Genomic DNA, 14,209 nt, shown 5'->3' on the forward strand with positions numbered 1-14,209 from the left:
CGTAACCGTAAAATTACTATGACCATCGGAAATTTGAAACATATCGACAAGAATATCAAATTGTTTCTAAAATAGAAGAAAAACTTAGTAAAACAATCTAATCCACTGCCATATTATAGTTTTAGTATCTGGATATAAAAAAAAGACAACGTTATTAACTAGTTTTATGCGTCGGCGACGAAATTTCTGACTGACAAAATCTTGATATAACCGAGCGAAATTGGAAAACGATTGAGCGACGCTTGCAAGCTTCAGGTTACAGTCCAATTGACTTTGATCTGCATCAGTGGTTCCCGATCTGATAGTCACAGTAACATACTACCAGGAAAGCTTAGAACAAAGTTTTCAAGATATCTTGTCACGATAAAACCTGCGCAGTTCTTTCTACAATTTAATCTTCAAGAAATGTCGTTCTTTTAATTGAAGACTTTAGAGGGCTAAATTCTCTTCGTATATTTCATACTTTCCCAGTATCATCGATCATCATATTTTCATATTATGTTCTTCTGTAATATCAAAATTCCTTTCACGCTTCGTATTATTGGCAACCATGAAGGGTAAAGTCTAATTTTAGTGCTCGTTCGATCATTTTACAACCATAATTCAATATTTTTTATCACCTTCAAGAAAGATGTCCCCTTGGATATAATCTACAAATTATTAACCACGTATAGAAATCCTAGCATTTATTTTAACAATTACAGCGTTTAGAAAATATATAACAATTCGATAAATCGAGTAATTGCAAGAAGAAATTTACTTACATCACAGCCATGGAATAACAATAAACTTAAAAAAGAAATCACGAATGTATCTATATCTATACAATTAAAAACATTCATATAGATATTCCATTGTTTCGTTTATCATTACTTGACGTAAGAAGACAAAGTCGAGTAAACGGTTATCAAACACCAAACGTCAACAGGGAAAAGGAAATTATGTACCTTTCATCGATCCAATTCTCCTGGATTTCACTTGAAAGCAATTCAACCTTTTCCTATCCCATAACTTCTCTCGATTCGAGGTTACCGGAAATGAAAAAGTACATTTTTTCTTTGTCGATTACCGGTCAAAAGACAAACGAGCTAAAGAAAATGGGTCAAATTCCTATGTCTTCGTCGGCTTACGACACATAGAAACGTGACGCACTCCATCTTTCATTTATCAAGCGCTCTTTTATATTTGACTTCTCGCTTTTCACTGACAAATTACGCGCTACGAGTGTCTGGTGAAGCAAAACCATAAAGATAGAAATACGAAGATAGAGTACGTAAGCAAGCTGAAACTACGATATAGCGATGGAAAGAGAACGTTGCATAGAAGCACATTCGTACAATAAATATGTCAGTGTAACACCGAGTAACGAACGGCGTCAGTGTGCAATGTCTGATTACACAAAGATAGGAAGAGTCTTTATGCAGCGTTCTCTTTCTATTTCCATATCGCATCCAATCATGCGCACGGTAACATACGACTCGTGTAATCTATCTTTACACATATTTCTATGAACAAAACACCGGTGACCGACATTTCCTGCGCGCACGCGCGTATTCTTTGCCGCTGCTTTGTTAAATAAAGCTGCGTTTACAGTAGGCAACTTTCGGTTGGACGATTGATTGCCTGGTGATGGACGTGAAGTTGATCAAAGTCGCTCGTATAAACACAGTGGCAACCAAGTTGAAACAACCCTTCAGAATTGTTCCTTCTGTCAAAGAATAGATTTGAATGCGAGTTTAGTATTTAAAGCGAGAAGCAAGTTAAACAATAACTTTCACGAAACGAAGAAAAGAACACTTTTCAGATCGATTCGGAACCACTGAAAGAGATTAAAGGAAGATTTGGCTTTTATATCAGGACCTTGTTGCATAATTGAACCTGATACGTAATATCATTAGTGAAATTTTATAAATCACGAATTACAGATTATCGGGATTGATAAACGCGCTTGCACGATAGTAACAAGTTTGATAATAAAAGCAAATGAAATTTTACAATCAGATGTTAACGTAAATTAATTGCTATTTAGTTACGTTTGACAAAGTTTGTAACTCATAACTTGTCAATCTGCTAATATTATTCATTGAAAGAGTACTATGCAGCAATACTTATAGCTATTGTGCTTTTTTATATACGTAGACAAAGGAGAAACATACTGTTTATAGTTATTTCCATTCTACACGCTATTCGCGTCAATGTAGATTAATCTTGGTCACAGGTAAATTTTTATTTCCTTCGGAAAATGGCATGCGTGATAAGAATTTAGATCTTTATACATCTCGATATAACTTTTTTCACGAAACATTTTCAGTGACGATTGCATGTCACAAACAAGCTGTTGCTTAGAATTAGTTGCGGATTAAAAAATTCTTTGCGTTTCGTAGAGTAACGAATATTTCAATAATCGTCTCGATCATAAATGAAACTAATCTGATCATTTATTTCCAGAAATAGCATTCGTAATTGGGTATTTGAACACATTCTTTGTACAGAAAAAATTTGGAGAAAATCCTGTATGCATATTGTTAGCGAAAATACGTATGCAAATTTTATTAACGCGATACAATCGTTGCTTTACGTTTTCTAATATTTGCATTCTACGCTCTGTTCTTCTGTTTTTCCGAGAAGTTTGCTAGAAGTTTGTTAGCGGTAGAAACTGTGCAATTTTAGGAGAGTTCTTCAAATTTTTGTAGTTATCTTCGACAGTAGCTTTGCAGATACAGTATACTTAGCATAGAAGTTCACATTGGCGAAAAACTTTCCTAAACTTGAATTTACATTTAAGAGAGCAGAAAAGGTTAAAAATATCAGTGTGGCCTTGGGTGCTAGTCACGCAGCAGGCATTGACGTATGTATGTAGGCATTGTCGAGATGTTACGATAACTGATTTTGACAAGTAAAGTTTAATCGATGCTTTTAAACTACGATTCGTGTTCAACGTAAAAAAGAAAAAAAAATGATTTGCATGATGAAGTTGTATACAAGTACCACTTTTCTCATAATTTTCAATTCTATTGTATGACCACCGAGTTGCTGATAATTCTCCTGATAAGACAACTTTACCGTAATGTCTCGTAGAAGTTCTCGAATAGGCAGCTTTTACACTCTATTTCGAAAAGAAAAATCTAAAGCGTGTGATGATAGATTCAGACTTGTAAATATGAACATGAGTGAAAGAAAAATACTTCTGCCTTTCCTGCTTTAGAATATATTATGTTATCTAAATCTCATCGTAATTCGTCGTGTATCAGGCAAGAATAGAAAATTGAGATGAAAAGATAAATTAATTCAAGTTTTAGTACGGTGCTATTATACGTTTAAAGATTAAAGAAACAGATAGCTTATATCGCTGTAAGTACATATATACAAGTATAATAAATCTAATATATAATTATAAAAAGGAGAAAGCAGCTTATATACATATATATATATCAAAAGAATCCAAATCTTAAACGTTTAATTGCGAAAACAGCGAACATTCACAAAGGATTTGCCTAGGTATTTAGTCACCTATCACCTTAAACGTATCAATCTCACGTATCAATTTCTTCTTACATATCACTGCGTCGTTAGTTCGCACAACCGATTCATACCATAAATCGTTGCAGCAGCCCCTTCCTCGATGTCCATCGATTACAGATCGATCAATCAATCAGACTCAAAAATTCCAATCCCTGAACACGAGGTTTCTAGAGCATGGATAAGCAACAGCAACTCGAAAGCTGTATCATGAATGTATCACCTCGTCGAGACACCGCGACGACGAAATTCCACGTGAAATTCTCTAATGTTAATAACATTTAGATTATGAAAAATCGTCTTTTATATAAAATTAGAAGTCTCTGTAAATGTCAGAAATCTTGCCATGTGATGAATGCCATCTGATGAATAACATTGAAGTTTAAGAAGTACTTAGCTACTTACACTATCCACCGGAAAATTGGAATTACATATACCGCATTGCACCAAGTGCAACAATTTTCTTGGACGAAAGTTAAGAAATTTCAGGTAGGAAGTTTCTTAATACGGCTAAATTTTTCATTTTGAAAGTGAACCGCCCGAGGTACATTAATCATAGAATTATAGAAGGTAAAAGGGTACGAAGTAAGATTGAAAAATAAATGATTAAAAGGCTCTGTTCTGGTTCTACTTTACCGTACTTGATAAAATTCTTATTTCATTAAAATACTTTGTCCAAATGTGACTTTTTTTTTATCAAAAGGTTATTGAATCAGAGTGTTAGATATTTTTTTAATGTGAAGATTTATTCGGACGTGGTTCAAATTATATCAAAGCGCTGAGGAATTTATTAATACGAAAACTGATAAAAACGACGTAGACTACTACCGATACTTGAAACATCGATCTTGAATCGAAAAAAAAGACTTGGAAATCTGCGCTAATTAATTATTATATGAGTACGATTAAACAGTACCAAACTTCTGGCTGATAGTGTAGATATCTTGGTCAGAGAAGTGTCGCCGAAAAATGATATTAATAATTAGTCAATACGAATGTTCCTTACGTGTTATTGAACAAAAAAAATCGTCGCAGTGTCCTGTCAGGCGTTCACATCGTTTTATCGCACTTTTTCTCATATCATCGGTGTCGTTTGCCATTTTCTAAACATTTCATATCTCATCTAGGGACGAAGAGAAGCCAACCACAAAGGATACTCTATCTTTCGGTTAATGAAAATCATTTAATCGAGGCTTCTCGATCTATGTAGAGTGAATTTATATGGTCGTTGATTTGTTGCATAAAACGCACAGATCAACACGCCTATAAGGGAAAGGTACATACGTTTGTTAAGGCCTAATCAGTAATGGACAACTTGTTAGCACTGTAATAAGTACACGATACTTTCGTTCTTAAATAAACGCTTGTCAAAATTATACTCGCGAAGCGATGCTATTCCACGTAGGTTATACGCGTATAGTAATTACTCAGTTGTAATTAACATGCCTTCGAGCGCGTCTCTGTCGAGAATTGATAACGTTTTGGGTGCATGAATAAACAACAGGGCTTTGTTTTCACTCTTGATTATATTTGCTTCTATCCTAGGTAGTCTAGTTCTGGACCAGGAAATTCGTTCATCGTAAGATTTAACCCTTGTGTAATATAACGCGAGAGAGAGAGAGAGAGAAAGAGAGAGAGAGAGAGAGTTGAACAAATTGTCAACATTACAAGTTTTATTTCTAAATTTTATTAGACGCTACGTAATCGTTACGAATTATCGAGCGTATGTGGTGTGGTTTGACATAAAAATACAACATATCTCGACGATGAAAAGATAAGATTAAAATTAATTCTTCTAATTGGTCATCTTTAGATTTGTTTAACTAAAAAGATTGTAGGAATCAGAATAGCGTTGAAAGTATCCTTAGACCTGGTTGTTGATGTTATTTAATTTTGGAAAATATTTGATTTGCTGATAATGTGTGGTGTCAGTTAAGGGAAAGATAAAGAATATAATAGACAAATTGCTTTTTACGAAAGATATTAATATATAGCAATTTTTAGGATTCAATAATCAAATACGTAGAGTGACGTCTTAGAACCCTTTTTACTTTTAATCTAAATATAAAGTAATTTTCTACTTTTTTAATTTTAGTATAAATTTTATTGCGAGAGAATTCGCTGTTAAAATGGATCAGGCACTTTCTGCGAAATGATTTTCCGATGTAACGCGATTTTCATTTCCCAACAGCCTATAACAACATCCAGCTAACCTACAGAAGCTACGCTTTCAAGCTTCACGTTGAACGTCATATAATTAGTTATAAAGATATAAAATGTCGAATTAAATACTCCCTTATAACTGACCTTTGCAAAGATTTTAGCTGAAAATGTAAAATATGATATTATTTCTTTGAAAAAGCGGGTACATAAATCAATCTGATCGCATAAAGTGTATCGGTAAATTAATATTCCAATAAATTACACCAACTCTATACATATTCATGTTCATTTACGCATAATCATTCCATTGCAATTGCTCCTATCAAGCAAATACATAGATCCAGTTTCTTCAAACATTTTATAAAACGTACCTATACTAGAGAAAAATTCTAAACTATCGAAAACTCGCTCCGTATTTTTGCTACGCGACTTTACAAGCGCAAAAATAGTCCCTGTCTTCACGGTTCGACGAAAACTACGTTCCGATCAAATGATTTCGGAGTGTTTCGCGAGAAGAAAAATTCGAGATACGTTGTTAATAGCGTTATTCTCATTCAGAGGACGTGCTCGAAGGCGCCCACTTCGTGGCTAAACGTGAACGAAAACTAAGGCGAAAAAAATAAAAATGCAAGCAAGCAAGCAAACGAACGAAAGAAAAAACTCAAAAAAAAAATTAAGAAAACGAAGAAAAAAAGGTGAATACGAAGTAAAAATTGCCATGCTCCAGTGTTGTCTAAATAAGCTTCTCGGGTGAAAAGAAACCCCCCCTTTTTCCGCAAGACTGTTCACGCGAAACGATCGAGAATTAGGGCAGTGACAAGGAGACAGGTAGATAACGGGGGATGGCGTCGAACGGCGAATAACGGCGTATAAGAGAAAGGAAGGAAAAGAGAAAGATGAAAGAAATAAGAAAGGGACGAAGAAGATACCTGTGGCTCTAACTCTAAATATACTTGTTACGCTATCCATAAGTTTATATTGTATCTCTATCTTGACAGAATTTACGAGGTATTGTACGTGATATTATATTTATACGGGCTGTTACACACTGTCTCCAATCTTCCATTCCTTCGTGCGACACCGGGCGAACGAGACGGATAGACAGATAAGGCGCAGGCGAGTGCATACGTGGCGATAAGAGGTGGGGAATGGAGAGCGAGAGGAAGAAGGACAACGATGGAAATCAAAGACGAAAATTCACTACAAATCTTTCTAATAAAATTTCCACAGCAATTTCCATTCTTATTGCTCGCATATGATTATCGGCTAGACGTTATTAGACGACTGAAGTAAGAATGAGAACGAAATTCGATAAAATTGTTCGAGGAGGAATGATGAGAAGTATAGAACGAGTCGCTGGAAGGTGAATAATTTTGATTAAGAATTTTAGTCTCCTACCACGAAAGGAACGCTCTTCGTACGGCTAAGCTACGAAAGATACGATCATCCTTTACCTCGATGGTGCAAAGTTATTAGAGTCCAACACATCAGCAACGTTGTTCCACGATCTGAAATCGTCGTCCTTTAAACCAAAATATCCTCCTGGAAACTTTTGATTAACGAGTATCAGTGTAAACCCGTGATCCATGGGGAGGGAATTAACGGTTAGAAAAAGGATGTACTCGTCGGGGAAACGAAGAAAGAGATTAAGCTAGAAAGTTGCTGCTTCGTTCCTGGTTCTGGTTTGCGCGGTTGTTGAACGCCGCGATGCCAGTCGGGGCGAATTCGCAGAGACAAAAAGCGAGCCTGCGAGCAATAGAGGTGGGAACGGACAAGGTGACAAGGCCGGAGAGAAAACGGCCACGAGGATAGAAGGTTTTAATCTGAGTCAACAACTGAGAGGAAGTGGTCGAGACGGAAAGGACACATCGGCAAAAAGGTAGCACGTAAAAGAAGAAGAAGAAGAAAAAGAAGAAGAAGACGATATATGAAAACAACGAGAATTTCTTCCCTTTTCTAGTCGTCCCTGGAGTTGTAAGTTGAAGAGCAAGAGGGTTGCTGCGAGCGAAGAAGAAATTACCCTCTTCCTCTCGAGTCTCCGATCAGCGCTCGATTCTCTGTTTCAACGGAGCTTTTCTTACCTTTTAAGTCGACGAAAAGAGACTGATTTGTGTACAGGGCAAAGCATTGTGCGTGCGTGGCCACGAAAAACGAATGGAAAGAAATTTCTAATCCTCTTTGCGTGCTTCTCGCGAACAATTAATAAAAAGAATAAGAAACGAAATCAGAGGATACGAACGTTCTCTTCATTTTTATTTATTTTCGGAATTGTCTTTCTATTTCGTTCCAGTGGTCACGCGTTTCTAAAGACTGTGTACAATATTTTTTCGTACGCCTGCGCCGTCGTTCGCGCGAACGCGCGTTCTCCCCTTGGTTTTTTCGAACTGTTACTAAGCTTGTTTCTTAATAAACTTGTTTTTTTGTTTGTTAGAACGGCAGTGGACCTGGTGGCGAATCCGGTGGAAGAGGCAACGGGTGAGTAGCATCAAACGTTTATCGATCACGAGTCCAATTACGTCATTGTAATCGTGCTAGACTTTTATCTTCCCTGTTTTCCACGCTGCGAACGTTTTTCCTTGAACAACGAACGAGTCTTTCCGTTTCATGTCTTTGACGATTATCGTGTGAAATTTTTTTAACCCACTTGCAACTTCTGTCTATGAATATAAACGCGATTTTTTAGATGTTTGAAAAAATGACGTGGTATTCAAGAGACGGAGGCAAAGAGAGAGAGAGTTTAAATATCAACTCTGAATTATATTCATTATAAGATCGCTCGCTTGATATTTTATGCGAAATTATTCTATAGATAGAAATATTTTCATTGCAGTTATTTTCATTAAGTCTACGTACATGTGCTTATATAAATATATTAATTATATTATATGATATAAAAATTGCGAAAAATAATATTCAGCAGCGAGATTTGTTCAACGACAAATTTACGATTAAATTTTTGAACGTGTCGCGACTGGAACCTTTTCAGAGTAAATTACATTCCATAACGTCGAGCTGTTATTCGTAACGTTTAATATGTTCCATAAAATAAAATGACAAAATACAGGAACGAACGATAGAGAAGAAATTTTTATCGTAACAGCTACGAATTCTGTAGTTCACATTCTGTGATAACAATGTCATCGGTGAACAGAATTGCGAATTCTCTTCTGTCCATCTCGCGCACGTAACAGGGAAAATTCAATGGAAGGAATTTGATTTCATAAAAATAATTCGTCGTCGAAGAATTCAAACTCTGGCAGAAATGAAACTGCAAACGTCACATTTCTCGTTGGATCAGGAAAGTTCGGTGCCATAAAAATTCTATCCGTATGTTTCTATTAAAATCTCCTTGTCCAATAGCGTCTGACAGCGGAATTGGCTACGTAAATGACAGCTCCTGGCTTATTCTTCCATTCCTTTTTCTCAGTTCACCTCTTCCTTTATATTTCTCCAATGTAAAATACATCATGTGACTTCTTTTATTACGCTTTTGTTTGCAACGACTGTTCTACAAAAACAACGAAATTTATCTAATTACTTTCTTCTTCTTCGTATTTCAAAATACGCGAGCTTCGAATTGAAAGTTTAACATTATTGCTCATAAATATTTTCAACAAAGGATTTATAGAGTCATCGCGTATTCAAAAAGAATTCCAACTTCTTAACAAGGGTACGATCTATTCTAGCAACTAAGGAATAAATTTATAAAAATTCCAACTGACGAGCTCCGACTTGTGAAAATCCTAATTATGTATTCGATACAATTTAGCGACAAACTACGAGTCCTAAGCTTAATGATAGTGCTTTCGTTCGAATATATCCAATAAATGAAGTTAACGAATGTATTAGCATGGAATGAACAAAGATGTTTCTAAAACGAGAGCAATAAATTCTTTACAAGGCAGTTAAATTTGTTCCTGAGGGTCGTATTGTTACATTCACGACAAAATTCATCAGGTTGAAAGCCACAGGCCATTTGTATAATTCCGTTGCCGTAAAAGTCGACCATATCTCTGTCCAGCTAACGTTTAGTCGATCGTGCATTACGAGAGCACAGAATTGCTGATTAAACGTTGTGAAACTCGTATAATAGCGATCGATTCTTCGAACCTACGTACAAAAGACATATTGGCCTGTAATTAAATTGTTGCAACGCGGTTCCCTGGCTTTAATGCGGTCTCTCGGATCTAGCGTCTGATTTTGTAGAAATTGCAAATTCAGGAAATTAATAGCGAATAAAATATTAAATGTATTACTACGAAGACTTGCAAGAGGATAATAACTGAATTATCGAGTTGATACGAAATTTTATGAAATTTGAAGAAGGATGTAATTTTTTAGTTTAGGCTGAGGACCAAACAAAAATATACAAATCTTACGATGTCGTAATTTAATTAAATAGAAAATTACATAGAACAATCTTCCAGGTATATACTTGAAACAAAAGAAACAGATATTATTAGTAGCATGTTCGGTATTCGAGTATTAAGGAAATTAAAGTTCAGTAAAATATTTCAAACTTTGTTATTGAGATCATTAAAACGAAACTTATGACAGGTATTAAATTCAATATTCAACTTTGTACAACTTATTGCGTGAATATGCGTCTAAATTTATCAACTATTCATTTCTCAGCGAATGCTACAACTTGGTTTTTGTGAAATTTTAAGAAGCAATGAATACCTGCAATAATCAGAGTAAACTTACATTAAGCTTAAAGTTTTGACCATGGTCGTTAATACTTTACCATCCTGATAATTATCTAGGAAAGAAACTCGAGTAAACGACTTCCCTATGAAAGGCATCAACGCTAATTGCAATTCAAGTGCGAGTGATTGGTAGAAAGAAGGTTGCGTGTTGCCTGGATGAAAAAGTGAAAAAAAGAGACGATAATGGAATAAATGATTTGAAAGTGATGGATCGTATTACACAATCGCTAACAGTGCCGTCTAACGTTAATTCGTAAATTTGCAAACAAAATCAGAATAAGGGAACGCGAACTCGCGGAGAATTGGGTCATCGTTTAGATGAAACGATAAATCTCGGTTGTACGTACAATCTGAAATATGTACAGGTTCTCGTGTTTATAATCAAACACGAAATCTTCTCGATCTCTGATATTCTTAATTATATTCGATTATCTTGGTCGTGTTAATTAATCCCTTGTGCGATATACGTCTAAAAATTCTCCGATAAGGAATATTCGATTAATTTCCGGCAAGTGAATTTTGAACTTCGATAAAAAGAGAAAAAGCGTCCTCTGATGATAATGAGGGAGGAAGATCGGATAAGTGGGTGAGTTAAGGTTCCTTAAAACTTTCTGATCGGTTAAGTAGCTCGGCATGATCTTCAAAGACGAAGTTGCCAATTTAATCGGAAAGTTCGATTACTTTCAATCTAATATCGATCCGACCGGCAGCCTAATTCACAAAAGATTTATTACTACGATCAGATACTTCCTTACACGCGATCCTATAGGTAATCTACGATCCAAGTACCCATAAATTCGGCCCCCGACCAATTATCAGGCATTCTAACGTTTTATAGGTTTAATTACATGATTGCTCCAGAAAAATATTCCCGAAATTCCTTGAACATTTCAAATTCGTTGAATGAAGAGTATCGATCGGGTACCGGGCCTCGTCTTCTCGACAGGATCCTCGTTCAATGATCCTCATTTTCCAAACAGTTGAGGAAAGTTTTCTAACAAAAGTTTTAGAGTAAATAACTAATTTTTAAATGTAATTTACTACGAAATAGATTCTATTTCATATTTACATAAACTTGTTTCATCTTTAATCCTCTATCTCGTTTTTCTACGAAGGAGACCACCGTTAGATTAATAGTTCCAGATCACAAAAGTCTTTAACCCCGACCCTGAGCGTACGTCCGCTGAAACGATCCTTTAATCGAACCTAACGTTTCCAATTGCTTTTCTTTCAGGCATCCAGGAGACAATCCATTCTACAGCAATATCGACAGCATGCCGGATATTCGACCGCGCCGAAAGTCGGTGCCATTGGTCTCCGAGCTGGTACGTAATCAATTGTCCATTAACGTAGCCGGAAAATGTCCTATCGTTTATGCAAATATGGATATGTACACGTATACGAGACACGGACGCGTATTCACGTTGTCCGAATCGTCTATGCCTACTCGTGAAAATAAACAATCGTACGACGACGGTATCATTTTGTTGGTTTACCGTTGTCTCGTCATCGTCCTTCTATTCGTTCTCTGTCCTCATCGACGTCGCGTCGTCGTCAATATTGTCGGTGTTCTAGATCGTGGTCGACGTAGATACTTTAAAACTTCTGCAAACCAGAAAATTATTTCAACAGCCTGTGTGACTGTGCTATTAAATTTGTCTTAATGCTGTTTATTAAATTCTCTCTAATACACATTGAAATCGAAACTACCTCGAATCGACGACGTTAGACCGGTAGGGTAAAGTTTTCCTATTAAAAACTCGGTCTTTGCCGTTTTATCGCAAACGGAGCGTAAACTTCGGGAAAGTGAAATCAGAATCTATTTTCAGCGTTTGCGGTCTCCTCTGCCTATACTTTGTTCAACTTGCGTTAATAGTTCGGACGTTGGATAATCGGTTGAGATTGATTACCAAACGTTTTATCGAATATAAACGAAATTATATGACTGTTTTTGATCTTATTGTTTTCAATGTTTTCTTATATTTTATAATTTGTGGAAAAAAATTTAATTCTCGATTAAAGCATTTTTGGACATGCTTCGAACTCGCGTATAATTTAGATACCTTATTTTAGAAATTTTATATAAACGATCGAGATAGAAGCAACTTTAACGTTCAAACGGGATTCAAGGTTCGTTTAGATAATAAAACTCAGGTAACCTATGTATTTATGAATTTTGAACGTTACTGGGAATTCTTATTCGAAAGAATATTCTCCTTCGCAATTCATTTTCCACGGTACAAATTAATTATGCTTCAATTAGCTCTGTTCGTCCTTTTCATTCTGGATCTTTGCCGTAGCTTCAATTCAGAACCGTTTCTTCGATTGATATTTTCTGCCATTCAATTGAACTCTCGACCTTCGTCTCAACGAAGCTACTGATTAAAGGAATCGTAAAAAAGAAACAACAATATTATTCGCGTTCGCCAATCGTATCTTTAGAATGACTAAAATCAAATTAAGATTAATTTGTAATTGAATTCATTCATCCGTATTGTTTCGTTCTCCATTTTAAATAATTGATTTCACAGTTCCACTTGATAAACGGAGGAAAAAGTATAAAATTTTGAATATTGGTCATAGAAAGTATAACATTTGTATTTTTGCACAATAAATCAGTGATTATTTATATAATAATAATACACGAATTCGTGCATGTGTGTCTGTGTGTACGTTCTTCTACGATTTCTTATTCAGAATTATTACTGTCGCGTGTTATCAACGTTAAGAGCTTCTAGCAAATTATGAATTAGATATTATCAATGCCCATCCTTAAAATTCTTTTAATCGGAATCACCATCGAATGAAACTTCTTCTTTATTCTACTAACATCGCTTTTAATACATACTCGTCGTTGCTATAATCACGTATAGTAATAAATAATTCACTATATTGAACAATTCGATAAATCGACGACCACGATAGACACCGACCAAAGCTTTTCGTGACCAATGCTTCTTAACCCAATCAAAATGTGCTCCTTCTAAAAATATGTCCATATTCTCGCAGAAGAAAACAGGAAGGGAGAACTTCCGTTATGCAAATTTCTTCCCGCAACCTCGACCTTGTATCCCAAATGTAAACTCAGCTCCCCCACGATCCTCCTTCTCCATCGGTAATTCCTGTTGCACCTTGCTGTTATCCATGTTGAAAACGTCGCTATCCTCTGAATTCATTTGTTTGCGTGCTTGATCCTTGCAAGACGACGACGTCGAACACGTGAGGCTACTTTGTCGCGAGATCGATATCTGTTGTGCCGTTCGTGTTGCCTTCGAGAGTCATTTGCTTTCGAGACGATACTATCGAAAAGCGTTACAATATTTTAGGATTTATATAAATTGCCAGTCATAACTATTAAAAGGACACTTGCTCGTTATATTTATAAAACTGTAAGAAATTTTAATTTATTTAGTATCAGATGATTTCATAAGCAATCGCCGTTGTCTCTTGTTTCTTAAATTTCTAAAATCTTAAATTTCTAAGATAAAATAAAACGGTGTTTACTAAGATTTACTAATCAACGATTGAAAAGAGTGCAAATAACAATAGTATAGAAATGATCGATCAGCTAATGCAATCGCAAAGGAAATTTTGTTTTATCATGATAACGATTAGTTATATATATTGAAAGTAGTAAATAAAATGTTTAAGCTTCTGTTAAATATCAAAGTGCCTTAGTATTTATGACTGGCAGCGTAAATGTGACTGGAAGAATGGTGGTATCTTTCTCGAGAGTGACTCGATTATCAAACGGCCCTTCTCTTCCTCGTCGTGCAACCTGATTGCGTGTACTGCGTTTCGCTGTTACGTCGTTTTTC

At 35.6% G+C, this 14,209-nt stretch overlaps 1 protein-coding gene across 13 annotated transcripts in view; it reads left to right on the top strand.

Moving 5' to 3' along the window:
• LOC117214741 (protein unc-13 homolog B-like) overlaps positions 1-14,209 on the top strand; it is a 371,198-nt gene that overhangs the window by 275,419 nt on the left and 81,570 nt on the right. For all 13 annotated transcript variants that reach the window (XM_033461044.1, XM_033461046.1, XM_033461045.1 and 10 more), the window contains 2 exons: positions 8,114-8,157; positions 11,626-11,716. In XM_033461044.1, the coding sequence (XP_033316935.1) occupies positions 8,114-8,157; positions 11,626-11,716 (135 nt within the window). The remainder of the gene's footprint in view (positions 1-8,113; positions 8,158-11,625; positions 11,717-14,209) is intronic.

The sequence above is a fragment of the Bombus bifarius genome, unplaced genomic scaffold, assembly GCF_011952205.1.
Source record: "Bombus bifarius isolate JDL3187 unplaced genomic scaffold, Bbif_JDL3187 scf7180000009243, whole genome shotgun sequence".
NCBI classification, from domain to species: Eukaryota; Metazoa; Arthropoda; class Insecta; order Hymenoptera; family Apidae; genus Bombus; species Bombus bifarius.